At 35.3% G+C, this 25,243-nt stretch overlaps 2 protein-coding genes across 7 annotated transcripts in view; both read right to left on the bottom strand.

The window, feature by feature from the left end:
• LOC100745450 (neurocalcin homolog) overlaps positions 1-25,243 on the bottom strand; it is a 76,913-nt gene that overhangs the window by 13,713 nt on the left and 37,957 nt on the right. Inside the window, exon 1 of one of the 2 annotated variants that reach the window (XM_033318501.1) lies at positions 396-1,308. The exons of the other annotated variant lie outside the window; for it this stretch is intronic. The gene's annotated coding sequence lies outside the window, so the exon portion shown is untranslated. Of the gene's footprint in view, positions 1-395; positions 1,309-25,243 lie in introns of those variants that run through there. 2 annotated transcript variants of the gene reach the window in all.
• LOC100745329 (neuronal calcium sensor 2) lies at positions 841-24,191 on the bottom strand. Of its 5 annotated transcripts, none has more exons than XM_003486141.4 (7): positions 24,056-24,191; positions 22,720-22,857; positions 22,464-22,558; positions 6,134-6,252; positions 4,230-4,373; positions 1,938-2,066; positions 841-1,573 (listed from the first exon to the last, which is right to left on the bottom strand). In XM_003486141.4, exons 4-7 carry the CDS (start codon positions 6,242-6,244, stop codon positions 1,397-1,399), a joined length of 561 nt encoding a protein of 186 aa, XP_003486189.1. In that variant the 5' UTR covers positions 6,245-6,252; positions 22,464-22,558; positions 22,720-22,857; positions 24,056-24,191; the 3' UTR covers positions 841-1,396. The 5 variants fall into 5 exon arrangements, with proteins under 5 accessions (XP_003486189.1, XP_012250165.1, XP_012250167.1 ...); XM_012394742.3 differs by having other exon boundaries at positions 24,014-24,130; XM_012394744.3 differs by lacking the exon at positions 24,056-24,191 and adding an exon at positions 23,458-23,790.

Raw genomic sequence — 25,243 nt, forward strand, 5'->3', positions numbered from 1 at the left:
AAATTCAGGACCTACGGTATTTAGACTGGTATAAGACATATCAGTGAAATCTTTGAAAAGTATAGAATGTTTGACAAAAAGGATTGAAAGGAAGAATTTGAAGGAATGATTTTATATTGTCAAATAAAATGCAATTAAAAACAGAAACAAAATTACAATGCAAACAATATTGCTTGATTATAGAAGTTTGAATATCCAACGAAATAATGTTTGAAACCTAATAATTCGGCAAATATAAATATAATTTGTTTATTTCTAAGTTTCATAGTATTTTATAACGTACGATCACCCTGGAAAATATTTTCTTCATTGCCAGACACTCTATACAGATAGATCGAGAAAAATTTCAATGAAAATGTTAATCAGTTAACTATTGACTAGTTAATATGACATACCTTTTTGGGTGTGAAATGTACCATTTGAAGTATATCGTGCAATATAAAACTGCATTCCTCGATTGAAAATTTGTTCTACCTATTCGACAGTACTCTCTTGCAATTCGTTGTGTTACCATCACTCACGAAATGTCCTAGCACTTTGTCGTCGTTGTTCAAATTATAAAGGGAGAGCAACTGTCTGAACCGTTTGATCACGAAACATTGAAAAATCCTGTCAAATTACGTCTAGTAATTAACGTTCACCTTAAACGTCAATCTTAAGGTACTTGCCGCGGAAGCATCAGTTTAAACTCCTCGATGCAATCTCATTGAAATATTTCTTTTGCGTTTACATCCGACAACGAAATTGCAACTATATAAAATGTTAAAATGGTCATGATTGCAAAGCGTTGCTTGCCGATGTTGTCCTCTTCACAGTCTAAGTGTTTTTTTTGTTTTTGTTTTTTTTTTTTGTTGAGAAGTTGGGTATTTTTTGGATGTCTAATGCTGGATACTTTCCAAGTAGTCAACGTATGAGTTCCTTCGTATCACCGGTTGTAAATTCAGATCAAGGGTGGACTCCTTTCGCGTTCACAGCACTTAAATCCGATTCCTTAAAAAGTAATCTGTCGACGAATTCTTTCGAGAAATTATTCCGGTAACTCGACTCGAAATTAGAACGTAGAAAGACAACGATTCTTTAGTTATTGTTCTTTGCCAATTGCAATTCTGGGAATTAAAGGTGTTCTATCAGGTTTTCGTATTAACCATTGTAATGCTGCAATGTATCCGCGCGCACGCGCGTGTCCGTGTATTTGTGCGTGTATGCATGTGTACGGGCGCGTACGAATACGTGCGTCTGTATATGTATGTATAATTCTACAACAAATACGTTTCGTATGAAAGACAGATGTATCTGAAATTGCTTTCATCGCTGTTGCTCGGTCGGTTGGTATTTTACGAATGTTTTTTGACAACAGTGTACTATTAATAATCGATCCCGAAACAAAACACGGGAATTAAGGGGCCAGCATTTTTGAAAGCTCTTCGTCTTGAAGGCAACCTTTCAAAAATTCCTCCTCGGTAAGTTGACCGTCATTATTTTCATCCATTCTTGCAAATATGTTTTTCGCTCTCTCTTCTGCACTGTCTGCTGGTCTGTTGCTCGAGCATGCACCGAGCATGTCGTATATTGCCTAGAAATAGAAAAATATAATCTGTTCAATTTTTGTTTCGTTTTCGAAAGTTCGTAAGCAGAGCCCGTTATCATAAAAATAGGCAATAATTGGAAAATTCGAAGCTTTTTATTTTTTTAATGAATTTGAAATTGGCAAACTGACGGCGAACCTCTCTTTTTAATTGTATTTAGTGTTATATTTCATCTTGAAAAATTCATTGATATCGACGTAAAAACTAAACGATTTAACGTGAAGTGACGTAGTCTTTTTGCGTTATCTTATCTCTAAGCTGTAAACGTACGACCAGTGTAAAACAAAAGGAAAAAGATTTCGCTATTATCTGCTAGAAGAGAAATATATATTAATGTGAAACGCATAATACCTGAACGATCTTAGTCATTTCTTGAATATCAATGACGCCATTTCCATCAACGTCATACATCCGGAAAGCCCACTTTAGTTTTTCTTCTGGCGTCCCGCTAGACGTTACATCGATGGCCAATAGAAATTCCTGCAATAAAACATTACGATTTCTGTTATAAAAGGTAGGTAATATCCGTGTAGTCACTGATGTTGACATTTTATTTCTGTGTAATAACACAATTTAATTTTCTTGTCGGCGAGCAATAATGTAGACTTCATAACACTTCATGTTACACGATTTATATTGATAATAAAATATGCACAACTGTACATTTGAAATTCGTAATACAATTGATGTGCGCGTATTTCTTTTTCCTCGCTGTTGTCCTATTAATAATTCGAAACTCTTCGTAGATGACAGAAAAGTTATTGGCAATAGTTTCTTAGTTCCAAGAAATAAATGTAGACTCAAGATATCAGTCCAATTTCAACGAGGTTCTGGATACCATTCTTGGCTTCTAAGGTAACTAAATTATTACATAGTAAAGTGCGATAAATTCTCCTGAGGCTCGAAAGAACGTTCCATTCAATATTTTTAGTTTGTTAAATGTTTGTTTCACTCGCGTAAGGAACATCGCTCGACCCTGTAGCGTTCCTCCATCCTTTGATCTTGTTCAAGACACTGTTCATCTACTAATCAAAGTAGATTTTTTACAATTAACGCTCAAGAGACGTATAATTTCACTTTGAGAACTGTCTACTTTCATTGTCAGAAGTTGAAAAAACATTTTCTGGTATCCCGGAAGCTAGTAGAGATGGAACGACTGGTCACGAGGTTAAAGAAAAAACAGCTTTTTAAGGAAGAATACAGTATTAAGAAAGTGGATGCGCTAATCTTTGGATACCTTGACGCTTCTACGTCAGGTTCGCAGTGAATTTCGAGCATCGCCGTTGAAGATATAGTAAAGTTGAACTAGGTCATCTGACGCCTGAGGTAGACAAACGGCGAGGGTTTTAAAGAACGAAGTCGAGGGCGAGTCGGCTCTTTGCTCTTCCTGACCTCCGAAGTGTCTCCACTTCTCGTATTGACCCCATCGACGTGCTGGCCCCTCTGGCAAATTTCTGCCATCGGCTACTTCTCTATACTATGTATCACTGGCGTAGCCTTTTCTAAAGACCTTTGTATTTGCAGATGTATTTGCTGCAGACGGCAATGTTGATAGGTCGTTGATGTTATTTCGTAACCATTTATTCTATCAGAATTTTACTGAAATGTACCTTTTTTCTTTTTCGTATATTAAGGATCGCAACTTTTAGCTCTATACCCTTTTGAATTTAATAAAACTCGTATACTTCTTTTTCAGTCTTTCACCGTTCGAAGCGAAACCGAGAATTATTATCTCCAAGAAAAATGAGAGAATTTATTTAATCTCTAAAATATCAGTTGTATATCGTCTTCGCGAAAAACTTCAATACTGGTCGTACACCTCTTACATGTCTTTTCTATAAAATAATTACTGAACTCGTTGAGTATTGAATATTTTTCAGTGTGTTTGCGTATTCAGAGATTGGTAGGCAAGCCATACCTATATGAATAAGGGATATGTGGTTGGCATGGCATTTCGTGGATGTAGAGAATTGTCGTTGCCTCCTACTACGTAGTAAGGACTGTTAATGTCATTTGTCCATGGTTTTGTCCACGACTGTGTCTGATGCAATGGCGATCCAGAGATTTCAGTTTCACCTAAACGATCTTAGAGATAAAGGGAGCCGCAGTGTGGAATATCAAATTCGACGTGTATCGTGGCAAAAAAAAGAGAATATCGGTGTATCAGATGTTGATTAAGCAGAAAGAACAATTAGAATATTCTGTAATATGAATGGAGATGAAACCGAATCTTGTAATAATATTTTGTGTACGATAATTTTGTATTGTACAATAAACATTACTCAAATCTATTCGTCAGCTTTGTATCTTCTACTTTATATAAGAATGACTTACTTGCTTCGCTCATATACGCAAACTCTTCTGCACTCCACGCATGAAGATAAATCGCGTAATTCTTTTCAGAAAAACGGTAGTCAGCGAAGTATCGAAACTAGAATATTTCTTTAGAAACGGAACGTTCATAGTCCAAAACGATTTAAAAAGTGAGAAAGTTTAATCATGCAGAATAACTGCGGTATCAGAAGCGTTCAAGTCCTATTCTTAGCATATATACTTGCATGTATTATCCTCGACGAAAGACGTACTTCTCCATTCGCGAAGGAACATAATAGTAAAAATAAATTTGAGGAGATCTCATCTTACCTTAAAATCGATGTAGCCATTTTTGTCCATATCGAATGTACGGAAAACATGGTCGCAGAATTCTTCCGCATTGCCAGATGGGAAGAACATTTTGTACATGTCGACAAATTTTGCTGGCGTTAATCTACCATTTGGGCAATCTTGCTATAACGTAAAGAAAAACAAGTGTTTGTGTGTCTGCGTGTACCTTTATTTAGAAAAATATTGTTATGCTTATGCAATTTTATTTCAAAACCAAAACTATCATATTGATTGCAAGGATATAATTTTTTCTCATTTTACTTAGAAAGTCAAATAACTAATTTTAAGCAATTTTCTTAAGAAAGTACAGAAATTTATTTATATACGCAATTCGTTCCGTAATGTATACATAAATTGTTTGCGCATAATATAGTTAGAAATTAACGTCGAGATGAGCAATTAAGTAACACTTTACGTGTTATTTGTTACGCAAGCAAATGTCATAGCAATGTAGTTATTTTAAAATCCTCTTAGTGTAAAAAACATTTTAATCGTCCTTTTTAATGATTCTACTATATATATATATATGACGAATACACGTATGAGCTATACATGTATAATTGTAAAATAATCTTTGGATCTATCTTCTGTCAAGTATTTCTGGTTCCTTAGTACGAGAGATATTCTGCGACTTGATAATTTATAAATCAAAATCAATTTTTTTGTAGATCTGCATACAAATAGGTAAAATATCCGCTAAGAAAAACCAACGTAATTAGTAATTGTTATTCAAGCAAATAGATTTCTGTCAAATCTAATGGTACAGTCAAATTCGTCGCTTAAAAATACAGAATTCGTTTGCACTAAATGGTGTTTCTCACTCTTTGTAAAGAGATTATACACTAACAGTGAAATGGTTTGAGTTAGACGATGTTTTACAGTTATATCGACGTTGATGGTTTTGCTAAAAACGGAAATAGAGTGTGAAAAACCGATTATCCCTGGTGGTTACGCGTACGCGTACGCATTTACAGGACGAGGGAAAAAGAGAGAAAGAGAAGAGAATGAGAGGGAATGCAACAAAGCTCTGAGGCCAAAGTCTTTTACACTTTTCGAACGAAATTGCTCGTTACTGATAGAATAGTAGGAGGATCGAACATGTAAACTACTAAAACTCGTTTATTTAATTTTCGATTGGAAAACTCAAGTACTGCAATTGAGGAACAAGAAAGTTTGCGTGAGATAGGTAGGTATACGTATATGGAATGGGTTGAAACATGTCTAACGGTAATGGACAATTTGCTTAGTTTAATTTGTTCGTACCACGTGTATGGGTTTTGCTTGAAGTGTTTAAACTATCCGAGAAACTTCGAGCAATTAACTTTTTCGAGGAATTGGACATTTTGATCGGGATTGATAGAATTTGTTTAAAGTCCAATTAAGGCTAGGACTATGCACTTTTCGAAGAAGCCAATGAAAACTTATTCAGTCCAAACTAATGCGGATTATTTATTTTTATCTGATTGAATAAACTCGAGCAAATACTCAAGGGGCTGGCTCGATGGACAAGAAGAGAATCTTTCAAGAATCGAGTTTATACCCAATAAACCGTTTAAGAGAGCGAACTTTAAAGATATTTCATATTCTTTCTATAGCTCTCATTTAGCGATCGATAATGGCCGCAATAGCATAAATGATCAAAGATTCATTGATTTACGTTTCTATTAATATTTTCTTCTTCGTTTTTTACTTCTAACAATAGGTACTTTCATAGCTCGTAAAATGTTTGAGCGCATAACAGATTATACTTGATAAAATGTTGATAAACGTAACAACCTAAAGTATAGTTTAGACAGGGACATGATATTGTTATCGTTAATACATAATGATAAATGTAGAAAGAATAAATCTATAACGTTAATATGAAATAAATGTACACTTACTTTGAATCCTTTGTACCATTCTTTTATAGTTGCTTCATCGTATCTTGTGTGTGATTTAAGGAAATCCATATCCTCTTTGCTCAACTTATCTTTGCTGCCGAAACAACCCATTTTGAAATCTACAACAAAGAATAACGCGTGTTACTATTATTACCAATCAGTAATTTTCTTCTGTATTATTACTAATAATAGAATTTTTATCGTTGTCGAACTTGTGTCGTAAAAGCTTTTGGAAAATACTCGAGGGAGAAAGAAGGAACATAAAAACGAAGAGAGATAGAAAACGTGTCCTAGGGAGTAAATAGGGAGCAATATAAATGAATAAGTAAACGAGAGAGAAAAAGAGGAAGTTACCATGAGTGTATTTATATAGAAAGAACGTCATTGAAAGCATAAGCACGCGCAAAACCGCAGAGGAACAGAAACGTAAAATAATGTCGTAATGAGTAGCCAATACACGATCCGAATAAAAAGTTTTAAGAAAGAGGCAGTCTTCAAGGCAAGTTGATTCGTCGGCTGAAAGAGTTTCGTTTTCCACGTCCGAAGAGAGGAAGTCGGGGCAGCTCGTGACTTGCCTAAGAATTAGACTATCTTAAAATGGTATTAGAATCCGACAGACAGTTAACTGTGTATTTTCTGCTTGCGTCATAAACTGCGGCATCAGAGAATTACCTTCATTTTGTATCTATTAGATAAGTGTGCGCTATTTTAAAATATACTTTATTTTTTACCAAAAAAAAAAAAAAAAATATCGCAATATATGTATTTTTATTTCAGATATTTTTTCATCTGTGCAGATCGTTATTTATTTTCGCATATTCAAAATCATCATAAATGCATAAATATCCGCAGTTTGTTCATAAATAAGAGACTTGAACGCGTAAATTATGTTCACGTTTGCGAATTACTGATCTTCTAGTTAGCAATGGCCGTGCAAATATTAGCCATGCACAACTCATGATCTACTAGAATACGTCACACAACGCAGCAGTTAAAAATATTAGTTGGTAAAATGGTCGATAAACAACCAGTTTCGTCCTTGCGAAAGAGTTAGGGAATGAGAAAAAAAAAGATCGGAAAGACTCGTTACAAATACTTATTATTTATTAGATATAGGAGAAGATCTATCATAAATACGTATGTCTATCGTATAACGATTACGCTACTCTAGCAGGATTTAATGGCACGCTAACACGTCGCGTATCAGAGGTCCTTCGTGCAACGACGGACCAACGATGAGGCCTCGTGTAACGCGAAGTAAATGTAGGACATAATTAACACAACGCACACATCAGGAGACCTCGCTGTAAAGACGACACCGATCTATGTCAATTGAATTGCACCCGTTTCCTCGGCTACTTACTGGATTAAGCTCTTGCCTAAGAGATTAATTACCTGTCTTACACATAGCTACGTCTGATATAATTTATAAAAATCCAACAAACAACATATAGCCAAATTTGGTGTAAAATTTTGTTACGCCATAACAGAAATCCTAGATCGAATAGTTGTCGTGGACATGAATTTTTAGATGGTACAAGATATTTTTTAATGATCCTGAGTCTATTCAACCTGTTGGACGATAAAGACGAGTTAATTCGACGCTATTAATCCAAATTTCTTAGATATGATGGACCACCTATTTTTTAATTCATAATTCATCTTATAGATATTTATCTACATAAAAGACAATAAAAATGTATGCGTTTATCAGAGAAGAAAGTATAAGAAAGCAATCAATCTTTGCAAACACAAATGCTTAAAAGCTTTTGTTTGAAAAAGCAACAAAGAAGCATTGTTCAAGTCTGGCTTGATGTTTCGTATCGGTCGTCGATCATTCGTAGAAAAGGATCACAGCGGTAAACAATGAATGTGTCACCATTGAGAGCGTCGCGTATTGGCAATTACATTCACGTCTACGGCCGTATTACTGCGCTTATAATACCGGGAGTATCATTGGTATGTATTATAGCAGCACACAAGGACGCAGGGAAAGTGACACAGTTTGCGCCATAGTTGAACAGAAGAAAATCGACGAATCGGTGGAGAAGAGAGCCGTTAGGAAATCCCATTGTTTCCTATCGGTCTGGCTACCATCAACGTGACGAGTCGCTATTCTCGAGTGACATAATCTTTCGTTGGTTTCAGTTACAAAGACAGTCGTCTTAGACTAAGTAAATGTAACGAAATCAAGGACGTTTTTAAAGCTTAACAAGTTTTTAAAATTTTTGAATTTATCCATGCCGTTTCATGTATCTTTATAATGACAGTGATTTTATAGAATGATGCGTATAAAATTTATGAATGGGAATGGCTGAGTAAACGCGATCGTAAATTACTTAGAAACAAGTGATAATCTGACAAACAACGGACGTATTAAAATTTCGAAGAAAATTTTGTTGACAAGGATATTTTCTACGAGTACTTTTCAAGTCGTAAAAGTTTTATGTCGCGAGTATGAGTGGATATTATGGAGCAAGGAGTTAACAATTCCAAGTTTCAGGTTTTAGTTTCGCCACGTATATTATCAATTTTCATTCTCGGGATAGAATCTCAGCTTTTGGCTCTTGGATTCTTTGAAAATTTAGTATCGTTAGTACTAACTGGTTAAGTACATTTCCCGGGAAATTTTATTTGTCCTCTTTGAGTCTCACTGTCTTCCAGCTGTTCTTGTCTTTCGTTCTCTATTTTCTACCCAAGAGAATCGTGAAGTGGATTAAAGCGTCAAATGGACGTTGCAATCTTAACTCTGTAAACCAAAGAAACAAGCTTAAACGTGTCAAAGGAAATCAAGTATTCCACGATCCACTGTCTCTTCGTTCCATGGGAATACATGTACATATCTTGGTTGTCTAAATGTTAGAGAATTTCCTGACGACAAATTGTAAAATTAGAACAGTAGATGGAAAGTAGAGGAACACAATAAGTTAATCAAGCCAGTAGGTAGATCTTAATAAGACGAACTTTCATGGTTCCATTACTGTTAAATTATTACGACAACTGTACATTGTTACTGAATACGTTTTATGTAATATTCTATTCAAATGACAATTTTGTGTACCTTACGTTGGGTCAGGTATTCGGATATAATTTCGTCTCATCATTTACATAGCACGTGATGTTCTATTTAAATGATAATCTTACATAGTTTACTTCGATTCACATTTAATGTTAATAATATTTTCAAATTTTAACAATTTTTCACAATTGAGGAGCTTTTTGTATGAAACTTCTGACACAGAATTTTTCATATCTTCTATGTTCGATAGACATATCGCAGATATTCTCAGATCACGTGTTCGTAGATAATCGATAAAAGAATGCATAACAGCATAATCATAGACATAAAGGAAATTCCGTAAGCATAAAAATTAATGACAAAGTAACGAATTACGAAGATGTACCTATTGAATGAGTTAGATGCTTCAGACACCAATAATATAGAAATGGTACAAAGAAAATAAAAGTCAAGAAAGAGAATTCATTGGGGCATTGAATCCTCGAAGGCAAACCAATATCTAGTAAGATATGAAAGGAACAAAGATAAAGATTCTCGTCTATCAGCACACGCGACATACGGATGTTATAAGAAACGAAAATTGAGAGGGAATCTGAAGCATGTTAAGGAGATATCAAGAGCAATAGAGGTAAGAGAATCAGCAGAATAAGAGGTAAAAAGAAAGAGAAAGAAAACTAACAAAATATGCCAAGGAATCTCACATTCAAACACTGAAATAAAACGCAAAAAGAAACCAGTCACGCACAAGAAATCAATTCGAATAATTTAGTAAGTCACATTCGGATTCTCATCAGAATGGAGGAGTTTATGGTCGATAAATCGGACCTTCCATATCAAACCAGTTCATCGCTCATCCGATCAAACCAATTACCCAAGATTAATTTAGTGGGCAATATTCATTATAAGATCGCGTATCATACGATTTGATTCGTGAATACGATATACGCTGTTCATTAATAAGAATGAATAAATTTTTTATAGTAAAAAATATCTTACAGCGCAAATAGATGTATAATATGTTTTTTGTAAAATATTTTGATATATCCCTTGTCTTGGATGTTAGCTGACCAATAATATACTGTCGATTCCGAGTAGTGTATGGGTTTTGGTAGTTGTACCTCTGGGAGCTTAATATATACTAGCTTATAATGACTAATAGTGGGCAGTAATATCCTTATTCCGAGGGAACTATTGAATATGACCATATTAATGAATCTCTGAGACTAGTCGTACAGGAACTACTGATAAGCAACGTTACAAGAAGTTCCGTAATTTAATCGTTCGTTTCGATGTTATAAAACATTTTCGACTATAACCCTATAATAGCATAAGTTTGGCGATTAACTGTTTGGGCCATTCGTTTTACTAAATCGATTAACAGAAGCAGCATATCTGTGCTTCCTGGAAAGTACGTTACTTGATTTGTCGCAACCCTTATCTCTCCAATGTAGGCAACAAATGGTTTATGCACCATTCCTCACTTTTGTAGAAGTAAGAAACAACATTTGAACATTAAGCTTCGTGAAAAGTAGGTTGGGCGTGTCAGGCCCATGACATAGCTGCTATGTTCAGCAGATTTACACTGCCGTCCCATAAATCACGGAAAACTTGCGAATTTTGAGCATAAGCTTCAATAAAGTAGGTTTATATAAAATCCTCAAAACGTACAAAAAGGATGTCATTTATAGATATTTTCGGATGGCGAACTTTGACGCTATTTTTCGAACAAGTGACGCTTATTTTCAATGAATCTTTTTTTAAACTAATTTAATAGCTGGGTTACTTTCTTTGTGGTTCATAAACGATAGTACAAATTCCTAAACTTTTATCTGTGGGGACATTTTAAAAGTATAATGTCCAGTGAACCACTTACTTTGGTAAGCGAATTGAGACAAAGAATCGGAAACTGCTGGCTGCAGATGAGAAAATAGTTAGGAATCTTCCAACGTGTGTGTGCTTTCACAAAGAAACACACTAAAGTGTGTGTTAAAATGGACCGAACTGAACATATGCTGTAGTCAGACGCAAGTAATACTTTACTGATAAAAACTGTTGTAACTGCAAAACTAATGATATTTCGACCCACATTCATTAAGACTTTTTTACTTGTTGAGGTAAGTAATACACGCTCCTGAAGTTTGACTTCAATCTCATCGATTGGGGACTAGGAGTTTGTATAATATACACATCCATTATTTTATTCTTACAGAATAACTTTCATAAATCTAGCTACACGAGTAGTATTAGCACCAGTTTTCTGAAGGTCCTGGAAGGAACAATAGAGAGACACAAACCTAATTTTCTTAGGGTAGAAATCATTTATGTTGAAATAACCTCTGCAATTAATACGATTATAACAGACATTTAGAATTCAGCGGTATCGTCCATTTTGCGGTATTTAATTCTCTACAGTTAAATTATTGAATTGTAGGGTATCAGATTCATGTAAAATTCAGACAATTAGCAGCAAAGTCTTTGTTGTCGCTTTGTAAATCTCCACTGCTAACTGGAACTGTTTCAAAGAGAAAATAGGATTACCAGAAAAAGTACAATAAATTCAAGCGCTACAGTTAATTTACCAGGTAATTTATTAGGTTACCAGAGGAAAACACATGTTATAATATTCACTAGGTGAAACCTTTATTTATTATTGTTAAATCTTCTTAATCATTTTGACAAAAATATATGTAGATTTGAACGGAAAAACATCCACAGTCTAGTGACAACACATTGCTTATTACCTCGTTGCAAATACACGGTAATTGCCTCAGCATCATTATTTAGCATCAGACAGGACAGTTAGGAAACCCGGAAATTGAAAAAAGTACGAATCTTTGTGTGCAAGTAGAGTAGGTCAACCGCAACACAAATCTACTTTTTTCATAATGCGATTTTAGGGGATGCAATCATGCCTTGAAGAAAATGCAGAAATTTCAGAAAATTGTTTAAACAAAAATGTCTTTTACATACGATGTTCCACCAACTACAGTCGCGATTTATATTAAAATTATTTTTAACTGATAAATAGGGGCATGTAAATAGAGTCGCCAAATCTCGTGAGCTAAGGTCACGGTTGATTTATGGTTGCTGGTAATTGATTTTTCAATTTGTAGATTCTCGGAACCAAGCTGTTTGGGATAAAAATGACCTGTAGCGAAGCAGTGAACGGTGGTAATGCGGAAAGTCATAAATACTAAAGGATCGACAGCCCCGGTTTTCACTCTTAAAGCAATTGCCCAACCCCCGAAAGATAGATTGAGCTGGAAAGGAAATGATGCGACAGCGATCTGCATTGGCCGGCGCACGCAGACGCGCAGCAACTGCAATCAATATACATGTAGATATCTGTAGCCTTAAATCCAGATACCATCAAATCCGTTAACACGTGGATGATATTTGATATCGAAGGAAAAAGAAAAAGTATAAAAATACGAAAAGACTGAGATATTGAGCGATGACGTTAAATAAAAGAGCAGTATCGTTCAAGTAGATGATGGATAACGATAACAACTTTACGATAACATTATTTGATACGAAATATTTTAATATTTTTAGAAGATCCCTAATACACAATCAAAATGATAAACTACGCGTATAAATAACGATCCTTTAGACAAATCCTTTATATATGTAAACTTCTGGCAAATTAGTATTACGGGCGTCCACAAAAATCATAAAATTATGTATTAATATCAGACCTAGAATAGTCATCGATATTCAGTACACGTATCGTCGACATTGGGTCTTGTCACATGAATTTCTACCGCTTACAATACAAGCAGTAGCTCCAGTGAAGCACTAGATATTATAAACAGACATATCATGGATATGTCCACCGTTGCACTAACATGGTCTATCGTGGGAAGTCACATCGGATAGCATTGAAGACATACTCGTTGGATTGGAGACATACTCTACTTTGGCCTTTGGTTTCCTAACTCAATGGATGAACAGATAACTTTCTTAACTCTCGACCTTTAACCTAGCGTAAACCCACTATGACTTTTGAGTGGCATACCACAGCTGGATATTCACAGTTAAATACTTCACAGGAAGTTATGCTTCTATTTTCCGATACGTTAAGCTATTTAAAACGAACTTCTAGAGTATTTTATTGGAATTTCTAAAAATATAAAGATATCGAATTGAAGCATTCGTTACGTTTTCTTCTTTTGGTGATGTTTTCGAAGAACATTGTTTCTACGATCCTTAACCAAGTTTCACGCCCAAAAAGTTACGTTTCAAGTTAAATGTTATATCTTAGCGGGCATTTTGATAAAAATTTGTTGTGATCGATGAGTTCTAGTCTAAAAGACTTCTCTAGCTTAGAGAATAGAACATTTAGTAACTTATATCTGTGTTTTGCCATCTGCCTGTGTTCTCGTTATACAGGAAATTTTACAAATTATTTGTCCAAGATTTTGAAGTAATTAAACAGCTTTCTTTGTGCCAGTAAAGAGAGAAACAATGTAGAAATTGGCATACTCGACAAGTTGCACGTTATTTTACAGGGAAGCATGTATCGCCATTCCCATTTCCTGGGTCTATTCACATGTAGATAACAAAGCTGAACGGTAATCGATAAGCTGCCGTATGAAAATAAAAAACTTCCCGCAGTTTAATAGAAATCTTCGCTTCGCGTTATGGTCAATCGAACTGCACTCGATTTAACGGTACAAATTTATGGATCAATACCTACAAAAACAGTTTAATGCCTTCCTTGGATTTCTATATTCATCTGTTTCTACTATAAAATTTTGTATAAATAAAATTTTGTTTTTTCGTAGTTTCGAATTTAATAAATAATAGTACGAGGTAACCAGCATTGGAAACTATACTCAAAATAGGACATCTTTTTACTTTATTTATCTTATTTTATCTGGTTGCCAAATTTGTTTTCAATTTGATAGGATTGTTCTACTTTTAATTCTATATATAGGACAACAGTCACAGATGGATAGATTCGAATGCTTTTATACCGACACGTGAAATTACTTTACCACCAAACTCGATTGCTTCCCTTTTAACGTGCAAAAAGTATATCTGTTCATAGCAGAAGTTTTTTAAGCGAAGCTTTCGAGATATTCCAATTTCCTCTGAGTCGGAAGCACCAATTTCTCGGCAGTGTAACTCTGCAATTTAATTCTTTAATTCATCCTTGTAAAAGAAACGAATGAACAACGGATTTTGTTGATGTCAAGTTGAGAAGTTTCTACAATAAGAGTGCAACGTTTCAGAAAAGTTTTAAAAGGAAAGCAGCGGAGCAGGAGCCATGCTGCATCGTGTCTACATACTTGGCTTTTGTTATTTTTCATTCTTCGGAATAAAAAATTTGCTATTTTTACGATACTAAACGACCTGGAAAAGAAGATATAAAACAAGATACAATTCGATTGTTTTTACTTAGGAAACTCCAAGCCGAATCGTTTTATCGTATCCTTCGATCGATCGACCGCAAAACCGACTTGTTTCAACCAATTAAGAGTCATCGGGAGTCGCTATAATTTACCGGTACAGTGCATGCACACGGCCGCTCTGCAGGTTCTTCTTCAACTACGTTAAAAATAAACTCGTTAGTTTGCTATCGGAACTCTGTGTTTCATCGATAGTGGTGACGAGATCGATACAGCCATTGAAAAATAGGGCGGACGTGTTTATCGAACGTGTATTCGAATTTGATTTGACATGTGGGAAACTGTAAAATATTCATCTGAAAAACGTTCCGATAAACTACGTATCAAATAAAAAACATCGCGATGCAGACAAGTTCACATTAGGTTGTATGATAAGTTTGTTTCAATTCCTTTAAGAGTGATAAGGATCGTCATTTTTATACCAGATCTACTTAGTTAACAATTAGTTAATTTGCTATCTCTTAATAATTGTCAATGGCATTCTTTTTTAATATTTCTGTGAACTTCGTGGAGTACCTACCCCTCCGAACCATGTCAAAAAATGAATGCGATTCTATTACCAATTTAAATTTAAAAGCCTTCTTTGTGAAAAACGAACGACCTTATTATACAAGTTAATGCATCTCTCGTTATTTTATATAGCATTATACAGTGCACTCAAAAAGTCCTCAGACTGTTGCCATATAGAGAAAAATTTATTGTCCACTGTTTAGAGTATATACTATATACATTATGCTATTATTTAATTTCGCGTCCTCAAAACGAGTTCTTTCCATGACTACATTTATACATAAGTTCGAAAGAGGAAACCGATGGTCGATGGCAGTAATCGATTTGAAAACCAAAAATGAAGAGACAACCATTGAGGTGTAAGAAAGGCATTATCGTATAACAAAAGCCACTTGTCGTATTGGTGCATACAGCAGTATAAACTAACGATTGTAAATGGTATTTCAGAAGAAGATTTTTCTAGATACGTTCAACGATTGCATAAATGTACGAACGTTACCAATAGTGTGTAGAAAGAAAAGGGGGCTATATTACGCGTTATATAATAATAGATCGAGGCATAAATAGCGAGATTCGTTAGTCATTGTTCTATTAAATTTTCGCGGTGAGAAACTGTGAAAGTGAGAAAAAAGAAAAAAGGAAAGAGAAAGAGTGATGAGCGAATAAGGAAATGAAGTGAGCCACGAACAATTGCGAGAGGGAGAGCACCACCTCCTCTCATTGCAATATAGCGTCTATGTGCATTAAGATTCTCGGTATAGAACACTAAAGTTTCCCTTTGTTAGGATATAATACGTATTTTAATGAAAGTATCGTGATATACCGCTTTAATTATCACTTGTTTATGTAAGAGCACTTGGCTTTGTACTGCTCTGTCAGATGATCCAGAAAGTTGCTGTGATTTCTTTCCGTGCTACTACACTCTTATTTTCCAACTCGAAATAAGTATAAAATAGTACCTTTATGTTTTGAAAATTAACGAAAATAGATTTCATAGTCTGGCTAAAATTGTTTTTTTATAGACATTACCCATGTTTGGATTCTAAAAATATTGAAAATTGGACACTGAAGATATTTTTCTGGACGAAAACTATTATGTGACGAGATGTTTTCTAAAATTAGAAATGTAATCTGCCGTTCGTGAGACGTAATAGCAACTTTCGACGCCTCGTTCTACTCGTTTTCGTTGGTCCAAGTGGGATTTAAAGTTGGTAACAAGACTAGTTCTCGCAAACTATAAGATTTTACTGATCACAATTTTTTCCGATAAAAGATCCCGGAGCTCGTTCTGGAAAATCTTCGAGCTTCGAAACGGTTGTTTCAAATCTTACAAAATCACCATGTAGACGTGTCCCGGATCCTTTTGTGGATACACACTCCCTGTAGATTGCTTATCCGCAAGCCTCCGACCCTTTCACGGTTTTGATGAGTATGTCAACACGTCCGCGATACCGTATTTTCTTTCTTGTGTACTCGTACAAATGCGAACGCAACCATTTTCGTCACTGGCTATGCTCTTTACTCTATATAATACAGGCTGAAACTCAGATTCCGTGTGGAATTCTATCTAGTGCTAAAAAATACACGGCTAGCTTCTTGTGATACTTTTCTATGTACAATATAAATTTAAATATTTATACGAATATATAAAATGTTTTGAATCTTTCCAGTGTAGCGCATGAAAAACTCTAAGCTATAGTGATGTAAATTTCATTGGCTCAATTAAGAATATTAATTGTGATAATTATAAATTTGTTTTACAAGTGTTAAAAGATATCGAATCTGTTGAATCATTACTTGATTGATATGATTTTTGAGAAAGTAGTAAACGGTGACAGTTTGATTATCAATTTGGTTATCCTTTGCAATCATATAATATTTACAAGAACATATTTGGTAGATATGTATCACCGTTTGTAATATTCATAGTATTGTTTATAGTCTTCATTCACTAGGGTCGTCAACTCAACGTTTATGAATTTCCTCAGAATCGGATGGTTCCTCCTCAAATGTTTCTCTTGGGACTTTCCCTTCCTCCCGTCCCTTTTTCGTTATATAACCCCCGTTTTACCCTCGAGTGTCTCGTAAAAAGTATAAAAATCCCACGAAGTCATATCTGCCAATATTACTTCGAGCTGTCAATTTTCACCAAGTTTTCAGTATACATATTGTCCCAATAAGTTTCCAACCAGAATGTAACACTAGGCTAACTAAAGTTTTTGAAATGTGAAATGTTACAGTATAATTATGAAGCACACAAGACAGTTAAATTGTTTTAGTATGAAATAAATAAAAAAAATAATAAAAAATTTGTCACATATTTTATATTTATATTGTAACGCTTTATATTTCAGAAACATTAATATTTTTGATTAGCTACGTAATAAAATGAGCTGTTAAGAGCAAACTAACCCCGTTGCTCTCAATGCTTCAAATAATTTTCTACGAATTGTTAAAATAGTTCCTCGTAATGTTATACGTTTATTTAGATTTTTCATTTACGACTGAATACAGGTAGTATATACGGTATAGGAACTAGACATTTAACCAGCTGGTTAAAAATAACTCAAAACTTTGCTTGTAGAAACATTTATTTGATAGTTTCAATCGCTTTCTCTTTCGGACAGTATTTCATTCACTGCACGTACGCAAGCTCCAGATTTATGAATCTGATGTTTCCAGAAAGACACAGCTTTTAGTTGTTTCAATTCTGTCCACCTACTTTCAAAAAGTGAGATACGAACAATTGCCGGATTAAATACAATTAAACTAATAGAGCATAAATCAAGGTTAAAAAATCAATAAAAAGTTCTAAATTATATCGCATTAAATCTGGTTAAAATTTCAGAGGTTTAACAAAAGTGCTTTGTCAATGGAACGATATTTCTGTCTGAATTTCCGGCGATTTTGTTTGTTATGTACTTTATGACGTTCGCGCAATTATTAACGAAAATTGGATACACGCACTAGCTTTCTAGGAGAGTGCAATTACGAATCTCATTACGAGCTGCATATGCTTTTTTCTAAACACCTGGGAAGCCTTGGTGCGGAAAAACATCAAGTGACTGTAAGTGCGAGCAGAGATTTAACACGCAAACGCCTCGGTAAGTAATCATAGAAGCCCGTAAAATTGTCAAAGAAATACAAATCTATGTGTAATACATAAATTATCTCGCGCTCAGTCTATTTCGCAGTACGTAACAATTTCGTGTCTCCTAACTCAAAGTAGTTGAGTCTCGTTTCTATTTATTTCGAATAATTACTATAGCACGGTTGTTTATGCAAACGTACATTTTTAGGAATTAACGAAATGAAAATTACGCAGAGAACTCTGTTTAATACAATCTTCGTTGTCGTGTACATGTGACTTGTGACATTAAACGTCGATTTAAAAAAGAGATTAGGAAAGTAAAAATACTCGCTGATAATTTTCTTTTAAAAAACAAACAGATTTCTAGTATCAGAGAGTTAACAGAATTGAAATCGTGTAGTAAATTTCTCTATCAGCGGAACTTTTATCGCCATACAGCCTCTATCATTTGTAATATGTAAATCGTTTGTTAACGACAAAAAAAGAAGGGATGTTTATACGCTTTCCATATGCCCGCATTTTTTCCGCGCGCGTGATACTTTTTAACCGCATAATTGGCATAATGGCCAATTTGGAGTCAGAATGGAGAAACCTCTTCGGTACATGCACCGTAGATAGGTCCTTGTTACAAATAGTATAGCAGTGCTGTTTGCAGACAGTGACGCGGTTTTGCCAGCATGTTCCGCGGTCGCATATTTTTCACGTCACGTTTAACCCTTTCAGCGGTATAGCCGTACATGTATGCTCGAACATATGCAGGTCAAATAGAATGACTAATTTCGCCATTTATTTGTGATCTTGTTTCTGTTGATGGATAATAAATATGAAGACAGTAATAGATATTAAATCCTTTAAAAAAGAAAATTTAATTGCTCGATACTTGTTATTTCTGCAAGAATAAGAATATTTCTGCAGGAATCACTCTTTACCGAATCGGAAAAAAGTATGTGAATGAATCCACGAATGCGCAGCTTTTCAGAAAGTATGAAAGGACTGGAATTGAGAAGGAAATCGAGTGAAAAAGACAGATAAGAAAGAATTTCAATGTTTCATTTTCTCGGTAAAAGGAAGGAATTTTAAAGTTTAAATATGAGAAAATGTTTTTCACATGGGAAATAAAAGTACATGAAAACAAAAACAATATTACAATATATAAACTGTTCCAGTTTTCTTCCGTCAAACTAGGCTTCTTTATTCTATGAGCAAAGATAAGAAGAAAAAATGTAAACATAGGATCATAAAATGTAAGAACTGAACTCGTGATCGTGAGTTTTTTTTTTATTTGAAAATAACTGTCTCTCCCAAAATTTCGAACCATTAATGAACTGAATAATTTCGTATAACACACGATTCGTTGAATACTGGTTGTAATGGATAAGTAGAGCTGCTTTTCAAGAAAGGCAACCGAGATTTCCATAACATTCTTAGAAGGTCTGAAAATGTCAAGAAAGGACGAGAAATGTCGATGAATGGGTGGCCGTTAGTTCAACATCGGCGCACAATGTTCAGCTTTTGATCGCATATAGGTGTTATCCTCCCTTATATTCGACCTATTTTTGTGAAGGCGACTTATGATTTGACTTTGAGAACATCTACTAACTTTAGAACGCGTGGTACTTCATGGTAATATAAAAAGATTTTTCGCTAGAGTAAACGTCTTTCCTGAACAAAAATACACATTCTGTACTTGCTATCAATCACAATCTAAATACCAAAGAATCCGCTTTGTTAAAACAGGTTTATGTCTTAAGATTACTTTGAATCGCGTAGCAACGTTCCTTTCACCAATTTTGTATTAGAATGTACACGTATATAGATCATTATATATTTAAACGAAAGATTGTATGGATACGTAAAGACACAAATTTCTAGATAAAAGATGATTAGACTACATTTAATATGTATATTTCATTAACTTTGAGATACCAAACTGACCAAAATGAAGCATTGCAGATTTTCTGTCTTTTACAATTACCAAAAGTATTCTGTTTGTGAAATAATTGACATTTATTAATAAATTCTTAACACAATAACGCAAACTCTTAGCGAATCGATCATTAATTGATTCTTTTAGGCCGCTTAATTTTATCTGTAGTTATTCTATAAAAGTAATGTTTTAATTGAAGTCATTCGCTTGTTTCACCAACGAGCACAAGTTGACGTTATTCAACGTTAATAGACGCCATGGCACTGGGACGTTAAAGGTGATCTAGAACACGAGCGACAGAAACGATGTCGATGGCATTTATACATATTCAAGTATACCGTCTTCGGAATACGTTGTGCTTGATACAAACAAAGAAGGCGTAAAACTGGTCATGCCATTCCAATCCGGTCGGTATTACATAATTGCTAGATTTCTTTCTGTGCCAGTCTCAATGATAATCTTTATACTATACAAGAAATATCACGAGGTGTTCTTTTTCGTAACAATTTTGTTTTTGGATTGAACGAGGCACTGTTTGATTTGAAAAATATTAAAAATATGACATTTTCATCTATATCAGAAATTTCACCTGACGAAGTTAGTTGTTAGGTGGACGGACATATTAAACAAACATTTTTGACGCAATTACTTTGGGCAATCGTTTCCATAATCTAGGTTGATTCGATATCGTACGTGTCCGATTACTTTTCTCGAGGCAGGAGAAATCGGGAGAGATTTGCTCTTGCGGAGAGTTCTTGCTCGGCGAGCAATTCGATTTCGATCAGATATTAAACCATATTAAACGGTGTTCACGAGTCTGGATTACTTTGCCATCGAATTGACGAAATGTTCAATATAATGCCGCTGAAGATGATATCATCTTATCGTTATCGTCTTATTGCTTCTATCACATTACCCAAGTTTAAATAGTTCGAGCAGAAAAGGCCCGTCGTTTCGTGATTTCCTCACAAGACAATTAAACGATTCATAACAATTTTTATATGTATGCTACCTTCTCGCTGACACAAACAATCCTACCACAGAGTCACTCGAGTCATTATCCTAATTTTAGTATCTTTTCATCGTAAACCTGACCATATTTTTTCGTTATTATATATATATATGTCTCATTACATAAACAAGCTTGGTTATTCTGCCTAAAGTTCAAGATGAATTTTAAAATGTTAAAATTTAGCTGGTTCTAATAATACTTTCTTATTCTAACGTAATCGTTTTATTTTTCAAGTTTATGACCGAATTAAACTTTCATCGTAAATCTGTACGAAACAATCAGAAACACCATCAAAGTCACTTATGCTTCCCTCTGTTTTTGTAAGCAACTCTGAACGACGGTAATTTCAGAGGTACCCAGTTCTTGACTGCGGAGCCGGGATGAATTATTCAAGATCGATTTGTGACAGATAGTCATCTGTATCGAAAGTTCATAGCATAGAAACTGATTGGAATGTCAAGGATAAGCACTGTATGTTGTACCGGAAATTGAACTGAACAGAAGGAATATTTTTAAATCGCTTTTACATTAAGTTTGCACTTAAGTATAATTCGTTTTTGATATATTTTGTTTAATGGTATTATATATACGATTATATATATATATTATACATATTATTACATATAGTATACATACATATAGTATAGTCTCTCGTGGTATCTGACAACAGTTCTAAGAATTCCGTTATACTACAATAATCAAACTAGCAACGCCTCGACTTTCTTCAAAGTAATATATCGATCTATCTAGAACTGCAACGGCTTTGCGAACAAATATACACTTTAGGCTCGTCGCCACCCTCTTATAAGTAAAAGGGTATTATTATGCATAATCATGGAACAATCTGCATAGTAAAAAAAGGTTGTTTAAAAAGGCATGCTTCGTAGAGAAATACTCAAACAAGCTACGATACATATGCGTGACGATAAAATATTCATAATACGAATGCATCTCTTGTACGATAACATCAGTTTTTATTGCTAGATACGAGAATAGGTGACAATTTCTATCTAACATATTTCATTACAGAAATGTTTAATGAGGCAATAAATATAAAAACATAGATACGTGATAATATAAAATGGATATGTGTATAATATCAATACTGTTTTCCTTACAATTCAATTTTCCTTATATACAATTAATTAATGTCAAATTTATACTTTTGTAAAAATGATGAAAAATACAGATCTTTCCTGGGTAAACAATAGTGGTTAGGCGAAGCAACCAAAGTAACAATAGAATGAACACACAATTATTTTCGTTTCACCCGATGATATTTCATACGTTAAAGCGGTAGGTTCGTCTTGTAGTCTGTTGCTTTGCAAGCCGTTTGAAATAATTTGAATCATCTTACCGGCTACGATCTACGTAGGCAGTTTTACGACGCACGAGACCTTGTTGCTGTTTCGTGGCAATTCCAGGCTTCTCTCCTTCGTGATACTTCGGACCCTTGTGGAGATAACACGATAAAATGGTAAAGTAGGTAAAGTACGTACGTAAATACGCGAACTCGTGCACGCGAATTGAAACTGTGGCCAGTGAGTAATGCAATAACGAATCTGACGAACCGATGAGAGTAGCTTTTTCCTGCAGTTTTCAAAGACACCCACCTTTTTTTTCACAACACACGACCGAATTCTAGTTTCTACGACACTTGGTCTCCACTCTTCTCGCCTATCCCCTCCGCTATCCTCTATGTACACGCATAATTTACCGACGACACGGCTAACGTGAAACACTCACGCATCCTGTGAACGACCAATTAAAAAAAGGCAATTATATTATTTCGATAATTTCAATAGTATTTATGGCAATGTGCGACGACATCGAGGGCAGACGGAATAAGGAGAAACAGAGCACGGGAGGGTTATGCATCGTCGATAAGCCGCGGTCAGGCAATCTCCTCTTTCCGATCTAACGTTCCGACGATCAGGAGTCCCGTACAAAAGAAAGGAAGAAAATAAGAAAAGATAAGATTCAAATTTACCGAGAATCATCCCTATTTTCGTTAGATACTACGACAGTCCGAATTGTTCTACGTTCTGAATTCTTCGAAGCTGAAATTGTTCGCAAAAGTGCTAGGAGTACACTCGAGGTTTCCTTTATCTCTGTTCCTTCGTCTTTTTTTCCCTTCTTTTCACCAGGGACTAGCCCTGTTCGTTCACTTTTTCGCCATTTCAAGAACAATTACACAAGTCTCAAAGGCAATTAGCCTGGCACTCGAACATCAACGGGAACCATACCACTATCGCGCCCTACCTCAAACCTAAACCGTAGTACTCCGCGGCTTAGACGCCACCTCTCCCCCACCCCCACCCCTTCTCTCTTTATCTCTCCCCTTTTCTCACTCTATTCTCTTTGTACTCGTCTGTGAAGGTACGTTAACGACAACAACATCGGCGTCGATTGTTCCGACGAACGTCCTGACGCGCCTCATTTTTGTCTCTCCGTGAACGAGCGTGCGTACTCGCTTCTCTAGGTGACCATCATCGTCGAGGACACACAACGAACACTCTCGCTTCCTGTCTGTATTCGTTGTCCTTTCTTCCGACTCATCGACATTGTACGCTCATACGTACAGAAATTGATCGCACTTACAGCGATCGAACCATAATTCCTGATTTTACGTGTCGTTACAGCCAGAGAAAGAGACAGACAGACAAAGAGAGAGAGGGAGAGAAAGAGAGAGAGAGAAGGAAGGAAAAGTGATTGATAATAATAAAAAAAAGTCAGAATTACAGGGAGAAGAAAAGGGAGAAGTAATTGTAGACGAGTGAATGGAAAAGCATAAAAGAAGAAAGGTAAACGAAAGAGATGGATGGATAAAGCGAGAGGTAAAATAGAGGAGAGAGGAGAAAGAGTAAAGAGAAGAAAGTACGAAGGGGAAAGAACAAATAGACGCACAGAAACGATTTGAAAGGAAATCTCTATGGATCTATACGCAACTCTATCGAACGCGTGTCTTTGGTAGCACGTACGAATGCGGCGGAGCTACTAGCTAGCGCGAGGTAAAAGAGACGAAGCGAGGTTCTCCCTGAAGCTGATCCTGCGTGCTAAACGAGCCGCCTCCGCTGCCACCCGGCCCCCACCTTTTCCTTGTCCGTTCCCCACCAACCCCCAGTCCCAACTTCGCGCATCCCACCCACAGCATAACGGCGGCCTCCACCATCGTCACGACCCACCGCTATTCTAACCTCTACCGCATCCACCACCGACGGCGCTGCTCGCTACGTTACCGTTTTCTTCCTTCGTTGCCTTCTTTTCCTTCTTCTCCTCCTTTCTATATCTTTCTCCTTCCTGTTACGTGCTCATCGCCGTTTACATCATTACGTGCACAGTTTTATTTTAAATTCTCATACACTGATTTCTTGGCGGGAGAACAGTCACAGAAAAAAACAAAGTACTGTTCGTGGAACCGTTCACCAACTGCACGTAGCCAAAGAACGACAAATGTGTAGTATTCGTGGTTTCGCGTTTTATATTTTTCACTTCTATGCTTTTCATGGATACAACGAGTTCATCTTTTAGTGTATACGATACATAGACGTTCAATTTTTAACGCATACAGTGTATTGACATTTAGGAGTGCGTTTTTCTATTTACACAAATAGATAAAGCTAGCGACGCTTATTTTACCCTGGAAAATTGCTCTTTCTTCGTGTACACAGATAATATTTATACTAGTCATCCACGTGTATAATTATTCATAACTCCTTCTTGTTACATCTTTATATCTGCTTGCTGTTATTAATTTTTATTACTTGAAAATGACTAAATTATTAAATTTGTTTTACAAATAATACAGTCGCGTAAAACAAGCAATTGACAAATCATTTATGCACTCAGAATTAAATATAAAATCCCATAATCAGTGATATAATTAAAACGCGGGTGTTTTTATGTAAATACGTTTCCGAGTAAATTTCGAAATATTACACATTCTCCTTTCACTCTTTGTTAAAGATCGAAGAATTCGCAAATTCTTGGAATGAATGTACCTTTGTGCATGAGGACTTAACGTAGCAATAAATCTTTATTGAATGAGTACCGATTAAAGCGAGTCAGCTTTGAGCTGGTAGACCGCTTGTTCGAATACTGTGAATTTAAAACGATAAAATGGTACTAATATCGATT

This window comes from Bombus impatiens, unplaced genomic scaffold, assembly GCF_000188095.3.
Source record: "Bombus impatiens unplaced genomic scaffold, BIMP_2.2 scf_0099, whole genome shotgun sequence".
In the NCBI taxonomy this organism is placed as follows: domain Eukaryota; kingdom Metazoa; phylum Arthropoda; class Insecta; order Hymenoptera; family Apidae; genus Bombus; species Bombus impatiens.